Genomic DNA, 21580 nt, shown 5'->3' on the forward strand with positions numbered 1-21580 from the left:
GCTCTTGAGACTGGCTGGTCTGTGTCATGCTAATCACCCCCTATAACCACACGTTCTCTCACACTGTCAATCCATTCTCACAAGCCCCGTAGGAGCAGATGACCAGAAGTGAACAGTCTGAGATGCAGGCGTATCACTGACAGTGGGCCAAAGGCCATTACGTTCAACCTACTGATGCTTTGATTGGTGCAGTGGGACCACACATGGATAGTTCAGCCTGTAATTAAAATTCCAGTGCTAAGTCAAAAGATACTGCACTTCACTGGCAGAGTTGATTGAAGGTATAAACCTCGACCATTCTGCTAGTTTCCTGTTTGAGAGCAATCATGTGGACTACATGCCAATTCATTAAACACTTCAGAGCAAACACTGCAGTCTCAAAGAACAGCAATAAGCAGGTTTCTATGCATTACAGGTTAGTGTTCTGCAACTCGCTGTGGCTCTTTTAGCAGTTTAGTGGTCTGGCAGCTAGTGGCACAACTAAATGCTTGCTAGTGCCAGGGGAATCAGTTTGTTCTGCACGCTACATCAGACACTTCAGACTATCAGACTTGCCAATGCTATTCCCCTTTAACTGTTTTCCAGGCCTTACCTTTGCAACTCCAAGCTCCACTGCAGGGCTATGGTCCTCAATAAACTTTACAAGTCTACTTTTCTTCATACAGGTTATATGAATAACAGTATGTATTTTTCTCACTTTAGATTCTTTCCTTGTGCCTTATCAGTGCCTTCCACATTACAATACTGCTCACAAATCCTATTCTGTTCACTTTCTGTTAACGTTACAGGGAAGTAAGTTACCAACGCATGTATCTGAGCCTTCAGAAAGGTCCTTCTCCAAATCAAAGTGATCATTCTCCAGGCGCTAAGCTGTCCCAATGATGGCATGGCATGGCATTAATCATCTGAACACCTGGGAGGCACAGAGTGCCTGGCATTCTCCACGCTTAACATAAACTACACGCCTCAGAGGTCAGGAATAAGACTTTATTGTTTTCAGACTTCTTATCTGTGTCTAACTAATCAGTTATCTGTCAAGATATGTTTAACATAAAGAGGCCAATTGCTCATAACTTTTTGTAACAGTAACCAATTAGAAAGTGGCTGCAGTACAAGTTTTACTGGAATGAATCTAGGCACCACACAGATTTCTGGTAGGAGAGCAGAAAGAGGTTTGGTTTACAAACTTAACAGAAGAACAGTACTCAAAATTATTTGATATAAAAGAAAATGATAGAGAAATTCAAAGCATGAAGAAAGAGATACCATGAAGCTGATCAACCAGCTGATGCTTGGGATAGTAAATAGCATGACCTTTCATTATGTCTAAAAAGAAACAGGCTTTCAAGTGAACAGATAAATCTGTCATCCACAACCATATTTGCTAGAAATTAGCACCAGATGTAAAAATACTCTTCAATATTTCTTTCAGGTTATACTTGCCATTTTTCTTGCAAAGCCACTTGGCATCCAGAGGCAAATGCTAAACACAGTCAAGAAGTTCTTCCTGACTCTCTTACCTCTTGCTGAGCCTAGAGTCCTCCTTAGAGCTGCTTTGTACTTTGAGAACTCACAAATCAGACTAGCTCGGAAAAAAAAGGCAAACATTCATCTTAAAGTCATGGGAATTGCTAATTCCCCCCATTCATCTGACACATGCACCTCCCATGGAAAATTCCCACGACAACACCAGTCCAGTCATTCACCCCCATTAACTCCAATGCCTAAAAATGGAGAAACAATGCAAAGTCAAGACAACCAGTGAAGAGTAGTTAAAAAGCAGCTAGAAGTAACTGCTATCTCAGCTTCCAGTGGCAACAGACTGAGTAAAAACTCAAACATGGCTTGTGGAAACTTCCAAATACTTTATTTAGGAACAGTTCTGCCCATGTGCTGTTGTTTTTCCTCGTTAATGAACACAATTACGGAATTACCTGTATTTTGAAAGTGCCTATCACCATAGCACCTGGGCTCTTTATAAAAATGCTGGCTCGGGTGACAGAAAAGATCTATCACTCAACAACCTACTGATCTTCTGCTGCTTATTTCTCATTTCAGGTATATCTACTGACTGACAATGAGGAAAAAGCAGCAGATGAACTCTAGAAAAAGATCATCTTGCTTTCAGGCAAGGCTTAGATCAGAGACAAAATAAACATTGAGAGACCCAGCTTCCCATGAAGAGCAAGTAGCTATTCCTAATGCCACCCATGAATAGTTAAGTTTCCCAGGAAAAGCCTTGTAGGAATGGGTTCTATACTGTATTTAGGCATTTAACAAAAAATTATCAATGAAGATGGATTCTACTGACCCAGAGTACAAATTCAGGCAATATTCCACCACAGTTGGGATAATCATTGACATCTGGTAAGGTACTTTTCACCCTTATCAATAAGGAAAGAGGTTCTGCTTTGTCATTTCTGAATGTTATGTTTTTAAAAAATAAACAGACTTCTCTTTACACAACTATATATACTTCTCAGTGGACAGTGGGAATCCAAAGTGAAGGAAAAATTAGCCCCCTTGGCTATTGTTTCATGCCCATTGTGTAGGCAGTCTCATCTTGCTGTTTTAGTTCTGCATCTACCGTTTCCTCTGCTTCCCTACCACACCCAGAAGGTTTCTGGATCAAATTACCAAAACATAATGTCAAATAACAGTGGGGGAAAAAAAAATCATCAGGATATGCCTATGCCCTGGTCCATGGTAAGTATACGTGTACTGGCCCTGAATGAGCCACTGGTCACAAAGTGAGCTCCAACTTCTCCAAGCAGAATGGAATTTCTCTGTGCTCCAGATGTTTATAGTGTACTGATGTATCTGAATAGACTGTTTGCCTTCAATACACTGGGAGAGAATGTAACTGCACAGACACATACACAGAACATAGGGAAGAAGATGATAAAACCTCCCTCTGCCAGTTTCAGATGCAGATATTTACGTCCTAGAACCTTTTGGAGCTTTTCCTTTAATACAGAATAAAACCTCCGTTCCTCAGAGGGGTCCTGGTTAACTTTTGAATCCAAAGATGCCCTTGATATATCCTGTAAGGCCACTCTTGGCCTTCTGCTCCACCTTGTCCTCCAGAGGTGGGAAAGCAACATGGTTAAGGGCCAGGTCAAAGAACAAGGGTTTGCATGGAATGGGCTGGAACCCCGGAGGAAAGTGCACCAGGCTGACTTGCTTGCTGACAAGAGAAGGATCCAGACAAAAAGTCTCAAACCGTTCCGAGAGTGGCTGAAAGAGAGGAACACAGAAACGTAAATTAAACATGTGTCATATCACATCTGACAGGGGCCAAAAAAGTGAAGAGGAGTAAGCGGCACTGAGCCAGCAGAAGCTGATGTTCTTATGTGTGATGTCTTGGGCTCTTGAAAACAGTCCTCTACTTGTCAAAGCTCACTGCAGGTTCTCTGGAAAGTCCTCCCAAGTGCAGGGAGAAAGCTAAAAAATGAAGATGCCACACCAGAAGCTGCAAGAGGCAGCCCAACTCCTACCTAAGCGACTCCACCCTCTCACTCACTTTCAGGACTTGTGGAAAGGGAAAAGTAGCCTTTTAAAACCTCTTAAATATGCTAGTCATAACAGAACTCCAACTAGCCTGGGCTGAAAGAAACACTCACTACTGTTTTTAAGCTGGTACTAAGGACACTACTGAGATTTGAGCAGTGTTTGAGTTCTCAGCTCTTACCTTGCCATCCTTGACCTGAGATGGAGACTCTGTCTCATGAGTATCATTTGCATCTGCAAAAATCAGGAAAAGGTAGTAAAAACAACAGAATAGATCTCTGTGCAAACTAAGAGTGTCTCAGATGTCAGCTGCCCTCTAAGCTAAGCTGCATGTATGTCCCTGTTGCTTTCAGGGACATACACGGCATTTTCAGCAGAAGCAATTCACTTTCTAGACTAAGAGGGTCACAGACTTTGGTTTACAACCATCATGGCTCTCTAGTCTAGCATGGCTGTGAGAAGCTCCTGAGAGAGCACAGATTTTGAGTTAAGCAATAGATGACAAAAAGACACAAGCGAGATATGTTAAAGCAATAAAAGACAAGACTGTCCATTATTTTTCTTGAGACTGTCCATTATTTTTCTTGGCTTTCCAGCAGTAGGCAGCACAAAGCCAGCAGCTTAAGACACCACCAGGGTTGTCCATTCCCTTGAAATTCCCCTAACCTGGTTCACATGGACAAAGAGCAGAATACTATTGCTTTCCCACCTTTTCATTATTTCCCCGGTAAGGGAAAAAACGAGATAAGTAAAAGCACTGGGAGCAAGTACTATTACTGAAAAGCTGGTATCAACTGACTCCAACTTGTCTGCTGGAAACAAATTAAGCTCTGATCAAGATGTTCCATGCAGGTTACCAAAATAGGTGCAAGTCCTCATGAAGAGCTTTCGCATCTCTGGTCAGAGAACAAGATGCCAAGTGTCTAGTGAATGGTTGCCTATCTGCACTACGCACAGCTAGAAAAGGCTAGGACTGTGAAGAAACAGTTTTCCAGAGTCTAGATCAAAGTAACATGGAAAAACATTTGGCATTTCAGAAACGAAATAAAGGAAATGAAATAGCTAGAGCCAGGTTATGCAAGTGAAGCTAGAACTCTTGTACAATTGTGCAACTCACCTAATATAGCTGCTGCTTGCAAGGAATATTTCTCTGCATTGACTTGAGTGATCAAATCCTGAACATCAGGCAGCTCCTAGAGCATTAAAAACAATTATTTGAGAGCTTGAAAGGTGCCAGAATTTTAAGAGTTAGGGCAAAGTAAAAATCTGCCACAGTAAGGACTAAGGGCCAATAAGCCTTCCTGGAAAAAGAAAACCTACATTACAGTCCTTCAGGCACTACAGATGTAGTATGACAGAAAGTGCAGATACAGGAGAAACATGGAAAAGTATTCTAGCATAGCAAGTCTGCCTCTCCTCCAAAGCAAGTGGCCAGTTGAAGCATTTACATATCATTAGAAAAGCCTATATAGTACAAGTGTGACTTCTTGATATATTATATTACTCTTCTTGCTACTTAAATATCAGACTTGAATTGTAATGGCCTAGTATCTAACTGTCAATAAATACTGCCTCAAGAGATTCTTCATTAAGTTCAGCTCCCCTCTGTTCCTACCTTCAAGCTGTTCTTAAAAGCTCCAGCTTCTGATTGAACTTCACTGGCATATTTCAGCACTCTCTCATATAAAACAAGAGCTTCACTCCACTTCTTTACCAGGACATAGGACTGCGCAATGAAGAAACACCTGCAACAGCAAACAGTTGATCCTTGATGCATCCATGTTCTTTGCCCACACCTTTGCCAATTCAAATCACTGATAACAGGAGATATTAGATAGCACTGGCCAGTCTCCCCTTAGCAGTCCCTTTCATCTCACAAAAGACCAGAGGAAATTGCATTTAAGCCCCGCACAGCACCTACAGGTGAGGGCTAATAACCTTTGAAGACTGCCTGCTAAACACAACCTGGCTGTTCTCAGTCACCTGTAAGCTTTGTATACTAGTGTCTTCAGTCCAATCTCTTTTTGGAAGTTCTTGTCCTCTTCTAGGCCAGGAAGCTGTGTCAGTTCCACAAGGTTCTGTGCAAAACAGAGTTAGAGCGATGAATTCAGGCAAGCTTTGTTTTCCTCTGGAATCTGATGAAGTAAGAGAGAGCTGCCTCTTTTAACAGTCAATAGCAGACTCCCACGGAAGCAGTTTCCAGTTTTCCAATTGTCAGTACGCAAACCTTGTGAAGGACGCTCATGGAAACTTGTGCAAGTTTGATCCCAGGCTAGATTTCCTGACACAAACAGGCATTAGGACAAAGGCTCCTCAGATTTCACATGAAGTAATTCTTTCATAAGACTTTTCCTTTCCCATTCACAATTACTCCAGTGACAGACTCTCACAGTTAATTTAACATTTACGTGAGAAATTGAGAAACTGCTTATAAAGAATGAGTACATTTTAAGTATTTTTAGCTGCCATTTGCACTGGCAACTATCAGGATGCTGCATACAAATGCTAGAAAAAACACTGCATGGCATAAAACCAAGATTATCTGTCCTAGCAGCATTTTCTGCTCACAACTAAAAGCATTCTCTCATGTTCTACATAGCTGTCCAACACCTTCAGCAAGGTTTCTCTAAGTACCAAGTTACTCTTCAAAATTCATGGTCTGTTCAGCTTCAGTTGCCACATTTTATACAATATCTTTTCACAACAAAGTTTTCCAGTCAGTAAAAGAATTAGATTTGTTTTCCCTAGTATTACCTGTAAGATGATATCATAAAGACGAATCAGGTCCTGAGGCCGTGGTGTACGCTTGCCATCCTCTTCTGACCGCTGCTGCTGCAGCAGTGCCTTCTGCAGAGACTTTGCCATGCTCTCATTGCGCTTGATGGCTGTCGACAACTTGATGTAAGTCAAATAACTAAAAAGATACCATTGACAGACTATCAGAACTACTCAGATATTACTTCCTGGGCAAGCTGATATTACTACAAGAAAAAAACCTCTAAAAGGTCAACATAATAGACTAAGGAAAATGTTTTTGAAGCTGCATGAATCAAATCCTTATCTGTGTAGTCATTCTTTGAGATCTGAGAGGCGCCCAGGACAAAACCAGACAAACAAACAAAACAAAACAAGCAAACAAAAAATCCCACGCACTTATCAGGTGACTGAACCTGATGGAAGAGCATGATCTCCTCACACCAGTAGAGGCAGCTGTGTCTGCTTACTACCTGTGTAAGTACTGGATGTTGGACACCTTCCCAGAATCCATTTCCAGAGAGTGCTCCCGCTGTTTCTGCAAAAATTGGACAAAACATTGCACAATTTACTTAAGATTGGCAGCTGGGGGAAGAAAACATCAGAAACAATGCAAAGTTGGGATAAAATCACGGAAATTATGTCAAGCTTCTGGGTAAAAGAGCGAGGGCCTCTACATAGTTATTTACCCTTTTCAATTCTGAAAAAAAAAAATCAAATCAAAAGATCAACTCTTTGTGGCTTTTTATTAAAGAAAACCCAAAAGCCACCTCTCCTGTTAACCAAGTTTAACAGCAACAGAGCAGTCCCAAAGAGACACTGTGCTGTTGAAAGTAGAAATATTGATGTCTGATACTTACCTGGTCCGGTTTCAGATCTTCCCGAACAGCTTGAATGGCATCTCTACACTCACTGAGTAAAGATTCAAACAAACGCTCCTTTGTTTCCTCGTTTTCTGCCTAAGAGCAAAGGAAAGTCAAAAACACACTTATTAGACATTTTTGCATTTTGTGTCCCACGATGCAAGAGTTAATACAGGAGAGTAAACCAAATCTCTCTCAAATTATTGCCTTAAGGTCCATGGATAACTAGAGCGCCAATCTGTACCCTTTTGCAACGTATCCTAGGGGGCAAATGGCCAGAAATTGCAGGGAACCTGGTGAGCATCAGAAATATAGCAGCATGAAGGCCTAGCACATCCATGCCTCCGCTGCTTTCCTAGCAACTCCTTCCCCTTCCAGGATGGCACCCACATTGCTCAGAGAACAGCTGAGGTTGTCCCGCACTGTGGGAAGGCCACAGCAACAGAAGAAGAGCTGAGCATTACTGAGCTGGCAAACTACCAATGCAGACTGCTCCTGTTATACTGATTTAACATTTTGAGTGTGGTAAGAACATCTAGATGATTATCTATTCTACACTCTCACTCTAGTAACGCTTACAGTGGTAATGATTTGCTTGTTGTAGCCACTTTTTATTTTAAAGTAAATCTGTATTTCAGCAGCAGGGGTTGAGTAGTTTATCTGCTGTCACCACAAGGTTTGTCAAAAAACAAAGCAGTTTTGGGCCTTCTGCCGCCACAGCAAAATTTGAAAACACCTTTTAAAAACAAGTTGAAGCCTGCTCTTTGCCTAAGACATGCCAGTTCATGTCATGTACCCAATTAAACAATGCACCCAAAACCAAACTCCACTTTCATTCATCTGACTGAGAAGATAACCAGACAGGGATCATAATACTCTTACTGATTCTGCAAGCGAAAACCACCCAGAAACAAATCTCAACCTTACCAATTGAAGGAGGGATTAATCTGGAAAGAACAAAGTATGTCAGCATTGTGTCATATGACTTCCACTTCATATAACAACATAAGATGAACGTTTGTTCTAACTTGCAATTTGAATCAAACTGCAGTTGCCCAGACTGGTGAAAATCCATAGAAAACTAGAGCTCTCCATTCTCTTCCTCTAGGAGCTAGAATGTCTGTAAAAAGCTGCTGAGCATTACCCTTCAACGTCTCTCCCCTTTTCATTAAGGAATGTTATTTTTACTCCCTCATAAAGCCTTAGGTATCTTGACTCAATATGAATGCTAATTATTTTTTTTTTTTTTTTTTGAGATTTGCTGCAAGTATTTTTAAGGTGGGACTAACTACTGAGAATAACCAGAGACAAGTCTGGCAACATTCTCAACCTCACCCAGAGGAGCACAGCAATTTCACTGTATGAACAAAAATGAAAACAGACATAGCTAGATCATCAGTCAAGCACAAACAGAGAAAGGGCTGGGTTATGCAATGAAACTAAGACTTTCCCTTCTAAACAAGAACTTCTAAGGTTAAACTGATTCTACGAGCGTAAATACACACGTGTTCTTATTTGGCCGATACTAGATCATAAAACTGAGATACAAGTGCTACAGCTGGTGATAAAGTGTGGTGACAGAACAGTTCAGGTTTGCTCTTAAAGAGATCAAGGGAACTGAAATCAGAACTTACTCACAAACCTACTTCCGAAATTGGAGAAGTGATCATTTCAAGATTTTTCTTTGTTCTGAAAGACTGTATATCATCTCTGAAAGTTATTACAATTCAGTTTTCGTACAGTCCTAGCTGCTACAGATGGTCACAAAATTTGGTCACAAAATTCCTGAGGGATTATTAAATATAAGCACGCTTTTGTCACTGCCCTTTAACCTTCTCACTTTTACCTGGTTAAAGTCAATGCGGCCCTTCAAATCACAATTTTAATTCAAGTCTTCAAGAGGGTTCACGTAAGTAATTTTAAGCACGGATTCATATCGCATACTGCTGCTGTGTTGCTTAGCTCTCACCATTACTAGTTGAGATCTGGTGCCACATAAGTCCTCTATTTAATGAGAGCTTCCAAAGAACACAAAGCAAGAGGGAAACTAATTCAGACCACTGTTCTGCCACTGCCTTGTGGAACAAGGAGGGTAACAAAACTGAAAAGTCCCAAGTGTTAGCATCACAGGAAGGAGATTAAACAGGGGAACATTGAACTCTAAGCTGCACTTCCACCTGCTGGCCGTACTAACATACTACCTGTATCACTTTTTTAATATATATAAAATCATTAGAAAAGAATAAATTCAGCAACATAATGCTTCTGATAAGACTGGTACCACTAGCGTTTCCTATCCAGCCATATCCCGTTTAACCTACTTATGCTAACTTACTTTACACTATCTTCTGCTCTTTCCCACTTACCTTATACCTTTATAGGGTTTTAATGTTATCATTTAAATTGGTATTTATTCTCATCTTTTCCTGGTTATAAAAGGTTTTTGATGCTGTATATCACCCATCTTCAGTGGCAGCAATTGTTACCAAAGATCCTTTAACTGCCTTTTTAAACGGCAAAGGCTCTGTATGCAGCCAGTGGGAAGGAGAAGACACTATCTGGGCACCATTTCCAAGGGAAAAGTGCCATATGAAAATCCTGCTGCAATTCAATACCATGACACGTATAGGGTGTGCCTATTGCAAGTGTTTCAAAACCATCCGTTACATTTGAGATGAATTTAGCTCCTGACATTTAGCAATTCTCTTCCTGCTTTTGAAGATTTGCATAAGTCAACAAGAAAATGCTACAAAGCTCACAGCAGCTGCTTCATCTGGCAAAACTGCTTTGCACTGCTGATAAAATGTGAGCAATATAGATCTTTTTTTTTTTTTTTTGGTTGCTCTGAAGTTCGAGCATTTGGGTGAGATACTTAAGGAAACAAAAGCAGTAATTCAAAGGCATTTAAAATTGTTAAGTGAACATTACGAGCAGTAACAACCATCACCCTGCCACTGAAACATAGCACTTTTGGGTAGAACGGGGTGTTCAAAAGAAAAGCAATATCCAGTGGTTTAGAAGAACAGGTCTCCCAAAATAACACTTGGTAAATTGAGAGAGCTTTCCTCAACTGCCATTTAAGCTTTGGGTTACAGCCAACCTTCCCATTTCTCCTTCTAGCCTTCTGACCCCAAGTTTGAGAAAAGATTATTTAAAACCATTTGGTCCATGTATCATGCATTTTCTTACACACTGAAGGAAACAGGACTATTAGAACATTGGCACTGGAAACGTCTTCCAAGTTACCTGAACAATGGCTGCTTCGTTGTCGGCCAGCCCCAGTAAGAAGATCCTCACTTTGTCTATCTTCACAGGCACTGTTCTTCCTCTCCATTCCACCTCACTCATGGTAGCTGCCTGCTTTGCTCGAGTTTGGGTAATCAGAGCCTGCAGACAATGGACTGAAATTATGAGCCTGAAATTAGACGTTCCAAAATTGGACCTTTTAAACTCACTAGATTTGATTTTTTTTTAATCAAAGGTTTGTTGGGTTTTTTTGTTCGTTTGTTTTGTTTTTTTTTTTAACAGAAGTGTGGTCTTCCATAGAGCTGGGACTTACTTGCTCTTTCCTCATAGGTATCAGTCTCCCGAATGGCATGTTGCAGCAGTATTTATGTTCAACAAAATAATATTTGCCTGCTGAAATATTCAGTAAGTTACCTCCAGTTTTTCTGCAAGAAGACCTTCAGTGCCACCAGATCTCAGTCTCATCTGCATTAACTCATTGATAGCAGACTGGTCACCTGAAAAAATTAACAAATCGAAATGCCATTTCCACCCAAGTTCAAAAATCACTATGATACATAAAGACTAATCAATAGATTTTATACTGGAGATCTAGGGGCAAGTGGGATCAAACTGCAATTCCATTCTGACTTTATAAGCAAAGTAACCACAAACAGACATTTTGTCATTTTACACAAAACCACATGCACAATTAGCATAATTTCCTCCACTGCTTAACTGACACAGAACGTGTCATATTTGCCCAAACTATCACTAAGGACTCACTCCAGCATCACTTCAGACCAGTATTTAACCATCAAGTTGGTATTCTTTGCCTATGAACAAACTTTGCTTTTTGTTGGAGATCAAGTACCCTGCTTTCCTTACCAATGTTGTAGGCACAGTAGCGAATGTTGGGAGAGATCTCTTCCACACGCTGGTTATACAGCACAGCTTGTTCTTCTGTGAAAGCATTGGCCAGTTTTTCATATATAGTCCTACAGCAAAGAATACAGATTAAAACTGCAGTATGTGTGATTTTGTAAGATGCCAACTTAAAGGAAGAGGCTGTGTCTGTACTTTGGAGGATGCTATTTCTTCAGTAATACTGCCCATTCGGCACAATTAACCGAACAACTTTCAGAGTTATTATACGTACAGTACATAAAACTCACTAGACTGATCTAACACTGTTTACTAAATGAAGTTGGTGAAGTGAAGGTACTCACTTGCACTTGTTGAAAGCTTCCATTGCTGCCTTCCACTCTTGGTGTTCAAAACGAAGCATTCCTGTGAGGTAAGCCATGTAGGCCTGCAGACAGCGCAAGGGCAAGCAAGTTAATCTCTGCAAGACTGACTGCCTAGTTTGTACAGCCTTTAGCATGAAAACTGCTGTGACATCTAGGATGTGTGATTTAACTCAATCTTTCTGTTTGGACTGCTCATTAAAAACAATTATTTGGCTTATAAGTTATTAGCCGACTATTTTAAGTGACATTTCTACACCTCCAAGGAGAGGGAATCCTCAGTACAGCCCACTGATAGTAAAAAAAGCTTTTTTTCCCCCCACAAGAAAGAAGTTACAAAATGAAAGTTTTAATGTTCCATTAACACTGTAGTCCCTGTACATAGAGGCTGGTGTCACAATATAGCTGCTTTCCGTCACAAGGCTTGTGTTCTAGGTGGCTACTTTAAACATTAAACAAACAGATTTAAACAGCTGTTCTTAATAGATAAGCATAGTTTCTTAGCCATGCTGCATTATCTTACTCTCTTCCAATTATTTTCACTTTTACAAAACCAATTGCTTTTTAAAGCAAGGATGATCCCCTGATAGGCTTAAACAAATTCTAGGTGCCAGGTCTTAATCTTGGCTGGAGCCACTGGTTATTTCTGCAATTCCAGCAGCGCCAACAATGAGCCCAGTCTATTTAAAAAAAGACATTACCCAATTCATGAATCAGCCCATTTAATTACCTATTGCCAGATAGGAATAATCTGTTCACCTAAAATCCAGGTTTCTCATTCAGTTTTTACTGTAAAACAAAATCAACGTATCAGAGATTACCTGAGCTTCCAGCTTTGTTTTGGCATCCACTCGATTACTTTCACACAGTCGCTCCAGCTCCTCAGCATGTTTCACAGCTTTGCGCAGGCGAGACAGCAAATGAAATCGTTTGCGAGGTTCTGTGTTTGCTTCCTGTTTAAGCTGCATGGCATAACTCCAGGCTCTCTCTGCATCCATCAGGATCAACAGCAAATACCTACAGGACAGCAGAAGATTACTGATAATATGATGAGGTTCAAAAAACTACTCCCATGTCACATTTAGTTCCTTACCATGTGATCTGAAAAGTCTGACAGCAAAACTTTGGCTTGGTTAATAAGAGGTAGTTGCTTTTATTTCTCAATGCGAACAAGCATATAGAGCTGTACTACCGCTAACTCTTTTCTACTGTGTTTCACATCACAGAAGTATAATTACAGAATGATATAGAATTCTCTTTGACATTTGACGAGTGACAACAAACCTTTTGAAGACACGTATTTATGGTTCTAGGCTGGCTTCCAAACCAGTTAGTATGGGTAAACAAACCTGTTTTCCCCCATAGTTAATGCTATAATTAATCTAGCTTCTTAACAATACAGGTGAAGACAACATCACGTTTTTCTTCCCCCACAAGGAAAGATGATAAAACAGCAGACACATCAAGTACTTCTAGAACTTGGGAAATAAGCCTGAGACCCTGGTTACTCTCCATGTATTCTATCAATCATTCTGCCAAATGTTGAAGAACCAAGAAAAACTCGCAACCCAGTATTTTTGTTCAACAGATAGACTATGTCTCCAATCATATTCTTACTAGCTACAGCACCTCAGCTATCAGCATTCAGATAGCTGCCTTGCAGCAGGTCTGACTAAGCATTTCCTTTCTAATATCTAATTAATTTTTGCTGATTATGAGAAGAACCATTTTAATAGCTATGATAAGTGAAGGAAGGAACTGGCTGCTGCTCCCTCTTCTCCCACTCATTCACAAGATGAAGCAGGACCTGACCAGTCTCTCTCTTCCTAGCGCTGCAGCCTGAACTTTGATCTTTTATTAATACCAACAACACACTTCTCTGGAGAGACACATTTACGAGTATACTGTACACAACCGTATTCCCCTGATTCCCACATGAAAATAAATTACAGAAATTAAAGAAATGATTCATGAATCTACTAGATGCTTGATTCTATTTAGTGACAGTACCTGTTGTCTGAAAGAATCTCTTCTGTTACTTTCTTCCCAGTGAACTTGTGCCTGTTTCCCATCTTGAAGTTGAGAGTTTTTCGGAGCCGCCTTAGCCTACGGGAGCAATAACCCCTAAGAAAAATAAAAAAGTCAGTTTGGCCAAAGAACAATTTTATTTCTGTTTACTGCTCTCTGCAACCAGAGAAAGAGAAGCACTAGAGGCTGCGACACACAATATTTAACAACTAAGAACTCCATACACGAGAGATGAGGAACAACTTGTAAAACAGTGGTTACCAAATGGAATAAAAGAAAAATAAGAAAACAGGTAATAGCTATTAATTTTGAAAAAAATATATATATAGAATGATGTTCTCCTTATTGCCTAACTGCTTTATGTATATTTACTGAAAAAGTAATTCTGTAAGAAAATAGTGATTACCAGTAGGGTGTTAACAAACAAGTTCTTACAGGACAACAGAGAGAGAAAAGCTTTTTTTTTTTTTAATCTTCCTAAACAGAACAGTCACAGCACATTTTGTCCAGTAGGGAAAAAAAAAAAAAAAAAAAAAAAAAAAAGCATCACTTCATAAGAAGCAATTTGTTATGGGATATTTATTTGGCAGATAATATGCGTTGACTTCCAGAGTGGGCTCGTATTTTAAATGAGTTTGTGCCAATATGCCAAGTCACACCAGCTGCATGATAGACAGTAACCCCAAGACATCCACACAGCTTACTAACCTGTACCTCTGGAAATCTCCATGTCGTAAGCCGTGCTGCTGTTGAGATTCCTTCACAATCTGAAGGACTGCAATTTGAGTTAAGACAGATCAACAGTACAGTCTGTTTTCAGTTCACCATTCTACCCCAAAATAATGAAGAGAACTCTATGGGTTTTATTAAGCAAGTGCTTTTTTGACAGAGCTTGGTAAGGGCACCCCAAAGCCTCATAAAAACCCAGAACTGAGACAACTGATGGGTTTAAAACAACTCATTTTTTCCACTTCCTGTTACAAAACCTTAAGACCATTATCAAGGCCAAGACTAAAGTGTCACAAGCATCTCCTGTTACAGACAACCACAAGAGTCTTGTCACTAGAGCTCATTTCTGGATAACAAGCAAAGTAAGCTACACTGACAAAAGCATCTAGGCCAGTAAAACTGACTGCCTAGCTACATTACTCACCCCGACAGGCCATCCCCCAACTGGTGACACAGTTACACAGACAAAACTGAATTATACAGAGAAGCCTTTCTTCCCTGAATGTCCCATTTCTCAGGGCGGCACAGGTGCTGTACTAAACTGAGCAGAACCTGCGCTGTCTTCCTGATACAGCTTTCCACGAAAGAACTGCTTTCTGAACACTGAGAAACTCTTTTGAAGTATTCACGGGAGCTTATTTTCTACTGAAATATTTAACACTGTTCAAGTTTTGCTGTCTGTTACTGTAATAAATATTCCATAACAGAATGCACTGGCCTGTGATTTGCTACATCATCTTTCATATCATGATTTCTATCAAGTCTACTCATTCTTTAGCACATTTGATGACTGCCATGCATCTGGTGCTTATTTTATTCACTTTTTATTCCCTTTCAAGCAACATCAATAAACCTTAAAAAATCTGTACAATAATCCTATGACATGAAATACTATTATTATAGCTACAGGAAAAGAAGCTGTCAGACTTCTCAAGTTTAAAATAGGAGATCTTTACCTAAGTGTAGGGTGGTTTTCTTTTCTTTTTTTGGGGAGGAGGGGGAATACACCTAAAAGTTTCCGTTGCTAAAGTTGCAAAAACCTGCATCAATAGTTACTACGTTTAATGAATCTGTACTTGTGGAACAAACAAGTCAAACTGTAATGCCTGAACACAGCTTAGGGTAGCAACCCTCACTATCTACACGGAATTTTTTTCGAGCTCTCTTTTAGCCTGTGTAGTTACTCACCAAATTCACACCATCTATTCTATTCACAGTTTCACTGACTTGGGTATTCCTAACATTACCAGAGCAATTGTCATGTCTGCCTTTTACTCTACCGTTACTATCTTCACCTGCCATATGCTAAACTGAAAACTGCAGCCTTATTTCACTCGGGTTTTCTTCTTACCATGAGCAGAAACTCCGCTCTATCACAGCTGCGCAGCTGGACTAGTTTCACACGAAATTCTCACACGACAAAAAGACAACAGCTTTACATGCCACATCAGATTTCAGACATGCTAAATCTGGAGGTGTCAGTCTGCTATCTCAGCATATCCATTAGATCTACTTTATCCACTAGCACCTGTTTCCAGCATTAATACTACCAAAAGAAAACTCCCAACACCCTGTATTTAAAGCAGGCGGCCTGGCACACAGTCTGCTTTGGAGGCTGACGGGTTCGGAAGGGGCTGGAAAGGTAAAGAACAACGCCGCAGCTCAGCGATGTGAAGCCTGCAGCCCTATTTCGTCCCTCTCGAGCCGTCACCGCCGGGGACGCGAGGGCGCCTCCGGGCTGCCCCAACAGCCGCACCGTGACCTCACCGGCCCCGCTCGCAGCGCCGGAACGAAGCCCAGGCGGGTGACTGGGGCCTGCGCGCCGGGCAAGGCACCCCGGCCCCGGCCGCGCTCCCGCCGCCACCGCCGCCCCGCCTCGCGGGGCCGGGCCTGCCACGTCCCCCCGCCGCCGCCGCCCCACAGGATGCTCTCCAGGCCCAGGCTGTCGCCGAGGCTGCTGGCCCGCGGCCCCGCCGGCCGCTCGTTCTCCTTGTTCTCCTCCGCGCCGCCGCCGCCGCCGCCTGCCGCCCCGCCTCGGCCGCCGCCGCCGCCGCCGCCGGGGCCCTGCCGCTCCGCCGCCATCTTGCGCCCCGGCCGCCGCCGCCGCGCTGCATCATGGGCCGGGGGAGGAGAGCCGCGCGCCGAGGCCATGGCGAGAGCCGCCGCGCTGCCGCCGCGGGGGCCGATGGGATAGGGGAGGACCCGCGCGGGGCGGCGCGGGGCGGGGGAGGCTCCCGGCGGCGGCGGCCCCGTGGCGGGGCGGGGCCGGGGGGGGGGCCGGGCTCTGCGCCCCGGGGCTGGGGCCTCGGCAGCGCATCGGGGGCGCCGAGGCTGCCCCCCGCCGGGAGGGAGCCCCTCGGGTCGGGGTCTCGCTCCGAACGCGGGGCCCCCCCGCCCCGGGACTGGGGCCTCCCCGCAGGACGCTGTGATCCGCCCTGTTCTCCTGCTCTGCCCCCAAACTGATCCCCCGGCCCCCGGGATCACCCCCGACCCCAGGTCAGCCCCATCCCCATATCCCCTGCTCTGCCCCCAAACTGATCCCCCGGCCCCCGGGATCACCCCCGACCCCAGGTCAGCCCCATCCCCATATCCCCTGCTCTGCCCCAGGGCTGATCCCCCAGCCCCCAGGATCACCCCCCACCCGAGGTCAGCCCCATTCCCATATCCCCTGCTCTGCCCCCAAACTGATCCCCCAGCCCCCGGGATCACCCCCAACCCCAGGTCAGCCCCATCCCCATATGCCCTGCTCTGCCCCCAAACTGACCCCCAGCCCCCAGGATCACCCCCCCCCACCCCAGGTCAGCCCCATCCCCATATCCCCTGCTCTGCCCCAGGGCTGATCCCCCAGCCCCCAGGGCTGAGCACCACAGCCCTGCTCCCTTCCTTCACCCCAGGGCTGAGCCCCCAGGATTACTTCCCTCTCTTCCCTACGATCTGGGCCCTCAGCCCCATCCTCTTCCCCTGTTGCAAGCGCTGGCCTGCTCATCCTGCACCCCATGGGGCTGAGGTGCCCAAACACCTGCTGGTTTCACATGTTCTAGGTCTGAAGCTGTGGCCCAAGCGTGACCTGTGCTGTTCTTGCACCAGCTCCCGCTGTGCTGGGAACTGGCAGGATCTGCTGGAAACGGGGCCACCTTTAAACGCTGAACCTGGGGCTGGGTGCACCCAGCATCCCAGTCCCCTTGTGACTGTAGGTGATGGGAGAGGAACCGTGGGACTTACTCGTCTCGGGTACCGTGTCCGTTAGCTGCTACCTGTTGTCCTCGCAGGGAAGCACCCATCTATAGTAGAAAGGAGCAACCTCCCCGCATCTCTGCCTCACTGCATCTGTGGTTACTGTCAACCCCTAGCTAGTAGAATGGCTCTGCCCTGCTTCAACGCGGGCTAGACACCTGAAACTTCAGCGAATCCATGTCTTTCTTACCAAAATAAGGGTGATTTTTGGTGTTGAGATCCTAGTGAAAACCCCTTCTGCAGAGTTGGCTCTAGCTTTCACCACCACAAGCTGGGCAGACCTGAGGAGTCTGAGAGCAATTGGCTGCAGCAGACCCTCGAAGGACACTTCATTAACAAAAATGGCCTGGAAGAGGACTACAGGCGTGACCATGGTTACAGCCTCGGCCATTGCCCTGCGTAACCTGGAGTCCTTGCAAACAGCATGCTACGCCTGAGATGAGATTGCTCATGTTGCCAGAGCTGCTGAAGGGCGGAGGTGGACATATCCACCGTGGTCTCAGAGCATGATCCTTAGAGACCCTGCGAATGCCTGTTTCTGGGAAGAGTGACACTTCTTGGGCACCTATGGGACCAGTCCCTGCAGGGTGACACTGTATCCGGCCCATGCAGGGCCATCTGTGCATGGTTTCCCTGCACTGGAGACTCTTCGGTGCATGTCCTTTTCCCCTTACCACATTCCCAGGACACCTTCCAGCCTAGTAGTCCACGCATCTCTTTAGGAGAGCGGGTTTAAACTCTCCCGGCTCAAGCACTATCCAAAATCTTCCACGTCCTGCCACACCATGCGTAGGAAGGTGGTGAGCAGCTTTACCCTGTGTGGCTGCATGTCTAGTGAAATGAGAGACCCTCTGTGAATTATTTAAAAGCCCAAACTGCTACCAAAATTCAGGAGCACTTTCTTGTAGCTTCATTAGAGGTATAAGCCTCAACAGAAGGAGTTGAGACCAGCTCTTCTTCCACAAGGGTTTTAAGTATGTGAATTAGGCTTAGAGACGCCTCTTTAGGGACTAGCACAAAACCGTTTCCTTAATAATCTTACTGTCCTAAATACTTAGGCAAACATAGCCATTAACCCTGACATTACAGGCTGCTCCAGTTGCTGCTCCAGCTGGGCTGAAACCCGTAGGTCTGTCCCATCTAGCCGAGGGCTCTGCCCCACTGCAGGGAGGGCAGAACAGGATGTTTGCACAGTTTGCTGCTGCAATGCCAGAGCAAACAGCAATTTCTGTTCCTCTCCCCTCCAGAGGGCTCAGCGGTGACATTTTATTTCTGATTTCAGAGCTCCCATCTCCTCTTGTGGATATGAAAGCTCAGAAGGGGAAAAAGAAAACCCAAGTCTTCAAGCTGCAGCTTTCCACCACAAAACTTCCAGCCTGTTTCCACCTTGGTTTCTGATGCATCTCCCAGCAACCCATTCCTTATCTGAATCAAACTGTGTTTCAAGGCAATGCTCAATCCACCCAGAGACACGTCACTTAAAGCACGTTCTATGGAAGTCCTCTCCTCTCTCCTGGCCACATCTCAGGCGGATGTGGATGAGGCTGGTGCTACAGTACTTGCATTCAAAAGTCCCCGTGCAAACACACACGTGTTGTGCAGCGAATGGTCGTGAACCACTCAAATGCCGAGGTGCAGGGCTAAGCTTGGGCACGTTTCTGCCATGCTGCCTTCCTCATACTCCGGCTTGGCACTTTGCTGCTTCTCTGGAATCTGTAAGTGTGAGGATAAAACTGTCAGCTGCTGGCTGCCTGCGTGCATTCCTGCTGGAGACCCAGCTCTTCTCCTGCGGGGCCGAGGGAGAAGCAGCGCTGCATCCTGCAGAGCCTGGGTAAAGCCTTACAGTGAGGCATGGTCCGAGGTGCCCTTTGGGGCAGCCGGGCTGGCAGCCGGAGCAGCTCTGCTCTCCCGGCACGGATGGCTGCGAGGCAGCCGTTGCTTCGACCCTCGTGCAGGCAGCTCGCGGCTCTCCTTGCCACGATGGCACCAGGCACAGACTGTGCCTCTGCCACCGGTGCCTGGAGCTCAGGGGTATGCTCTCAGTTGGAGGTGCAAGAACACGTCTGTTCCTTCTGCTTTCAGCCACCCTTGGAGGCCACGTCTGGGCCCAAACACACCTTTGTTCTGACCAACTGTGCCACATCCATGGCCAGATGACTTACCTGCCTCTCGGGCCAAGGGAGACTGAGGGCTGTGGGGCGTGCTGGCTGAACGTACCGAGGGGAATCGGCTCAGCTGTCTGGAGGGGAGATCCCGCCGGTGATCTTTTCGCAGCAGGCTGCAGGCTGCCAGCACGAGCATACCGGTGTTCAGGAAGGAGCCGGCTGTTTCCCCTTAGCTCTTTTAGTGGTCTCACTCCGCACTCCGTGACGGGAGACCCAGCCTCTCTCCTAGCTGCCTGCCGCCGCCCAAGCGCAAGGAAAGCCAAAGACACCGCCAGCCTCAGTGCACCCGAGTGCTGGTGCCCTCCTGCAGGTCTTCCAGGGCATGAGGAGCTGGGGCAGCTCCCAGCAGGGCAAGGGCTCCCCGGGGCTGGGCTCGGCCTGCGGGTTGGCAACACCACCTCAACAGACCACGGCTGAGGACATGGCACAACCCTCACCAGGGCCAGGGTGACTCCCCGGGGCTCGTGGGCCAGACCCGGTGTCCTTGGAGAACTGATTGCGTAGGTGATCTTGAGACATTCATTTGTGAGGGCTCTGAAGGAACAAAACAGGCAATTTTGCAGGCAGCAAAAGAGACATTTAAAAGATTTGATCTTGCTGCAGTAACTTAGCCTGATCCTCTGCTTTTAGGAGGGGAAAAAAAGATCCTCCTGCAAGCGTTCATCTTTTGGATGTTTTGGTGCAGGCTGTGAGCTGGCTAATTTATGCATTTACACTCCAAGCAGGCTCCCCCCCCCCCCCCCCGCAGCCCCTCCTGTAACAAACTCTCTCAAAACCCATCTCTCTCCTGCCGCTGTGGGTGCAAGCAACGCGGAAAGCAACGGGGCACCCGCTCGGACTGCTTCGGGGTGCTCAGCCCCCCTTCTCGGGGGTGCCCCTTACCCCCAGGGACCACTTTGCCCGCTGAAATCCGGGCGCGCTCAGGGCCACCGGGCAGCGCCGTCCCGGCCGGAGCCCCCCCGGTGGGGGGCGGTTCCTACGGCCCCGATCCCTCCGGTTTCGGCGCTCATCCCGGCGGAGGAGGAGCCGCGCCGGGCCGGAGCGGGGGGACGCTGCCGAGCTGGAGGCGACGGTGCCAGGGCCGAGCGGGCGCAGAGGAGGGGGCGCGGGGAGGAGAGCGGTCAGCGGAGGGGAAGCTCCGGCGGCCCCGGGGCGCTGTCGCTGTGCTCCCGGGACCCCGCCGAGGCGCTGCCCCCTGCATCCCCAGGCCCCCGCCCCTACGTGCTCGCCGTGCACCGTCCATTCCCCTCCGCCCCATAGCCCCGCTGCGCTCCCCGGGCTCCCCCGTGCGTCCCCCACCCCACCCCGCGCTCTTCGGGCGCGCACCCGCTGCATCCCCGGTGCTCTCGCCGTGCTCCCACCCCCTGCACATCCCCGGTGCGCTCGCCGTGCATCCCCGGTGCACTCGCCGTGCTCCCACCCCCTGCACATCCCCGGTGCGCACGCCGTGCTCTCCCACCCCCTGCACCCCCCGTGCATCCCCGGTGCACTCGCCGTGCTCCCACCCCCTGCACATCCCCGGTGCACTCGCCGTGCTCTCCCACCCCCTGCACCCCCCGTGCATCCCCAGTGCACTCGTCGTGCTCCCACCCCCTGCACATCCCCGGTGCACTCGCCGTGCTCTCCCACCCCCTGCACCCCCCGTGCATCCCCGGTGCGCTCGCCGTGCTCCCACCCCCTGCACATCCCCGGTGCGCTCGCCGTGCTCTCCCACCCCCTGCACCCCCCGTGCACTCACCGTGTGCTTTCCAGTGCGCATCCTGCCCGCTTTCCGTGCAACGCCGCACACAGCCGTGCGCTCTCCGGGCACCTTCCCAGTGCGCTC

The 21580-nt window shown here is 46.3% G+C and overlaps 1 protein-coding gene across 1 annotated transcript; it reads right to left on the bottom strand.

The window, feature by feature from the left end:
* Window positions 1-1841: 1841 nt before the first annotated feature.
* SRP68 (signal recognition particle 68) lies at window positions 1842-16438 on the bottom strand. Its single transcript, XM_062591956.1, has 16 exons — window positions 16285-16438; window positions 14336-14402; window positions 13610-13723; window positions 12421-12616; window positions 11582-11664; window positions 11241-11350; window positions 10788-10870; window positions 10374-10514; window positions 7125-7223; window positions 6738-6802; window positions 6265-6424; window positions 5494-5588; window positions 5126-5255; window positions 4628-4703; window positions 3692-3744; window positions 1842-3237 (listed from the first exon to the last, which is right to left on the bottom strand). Exons 1-16 carry the CDS (start codon window positions 16436-16438, stop codon window positions 3010-3012), a joined length of 1854 nt encoding a protein of 617 aa, XP_062447940.1. The 3' UTR covers window positions 1842-3009.
* Between the last annotated feature and the right edge of the window lie 5142 nt (window positions 16439-21580).

Source organism: Rhea pennata, chromosome 19 (assembly GCF_028389875.1).
Source record: "Rhea pennata isolate bPtePen1 chromosome 19, bPtePen1.pri, whole genome shotgun sequence".
In the NCBI taxonomy this organism is placed as follows: domain Eukaryota; kingdom Metazoa; phylum Chordata; class Aves; order Rheiformes; family Rheidae; genus Rhea; species Rhea pennata.

Bases quoted from the DNA above. Each gene is read 5' to 3' on its own strand.
- SRP68 (XM_062591956.1), bottom strand. From the start codon at position 16,438: ATGGCGGCGGAGCGGCAGGGCCCCGGCGGCGGCGGCGGCGGCGGCCGA. The intron at 6,425-6,737 runs GTAGTAAGCAGA...GTATCTTTTTAG, and splicing joins AACATCCAGTACTTACACAG to TTATTTGACTTACATCAAGT. The intron at 3,745-4,627 runs GTGAGTTGCACA...TGATTTTTGCAG, and splicing joins GCAAGCAGCAGCTATATTAG to ATGCAAATGATACTCATGAG.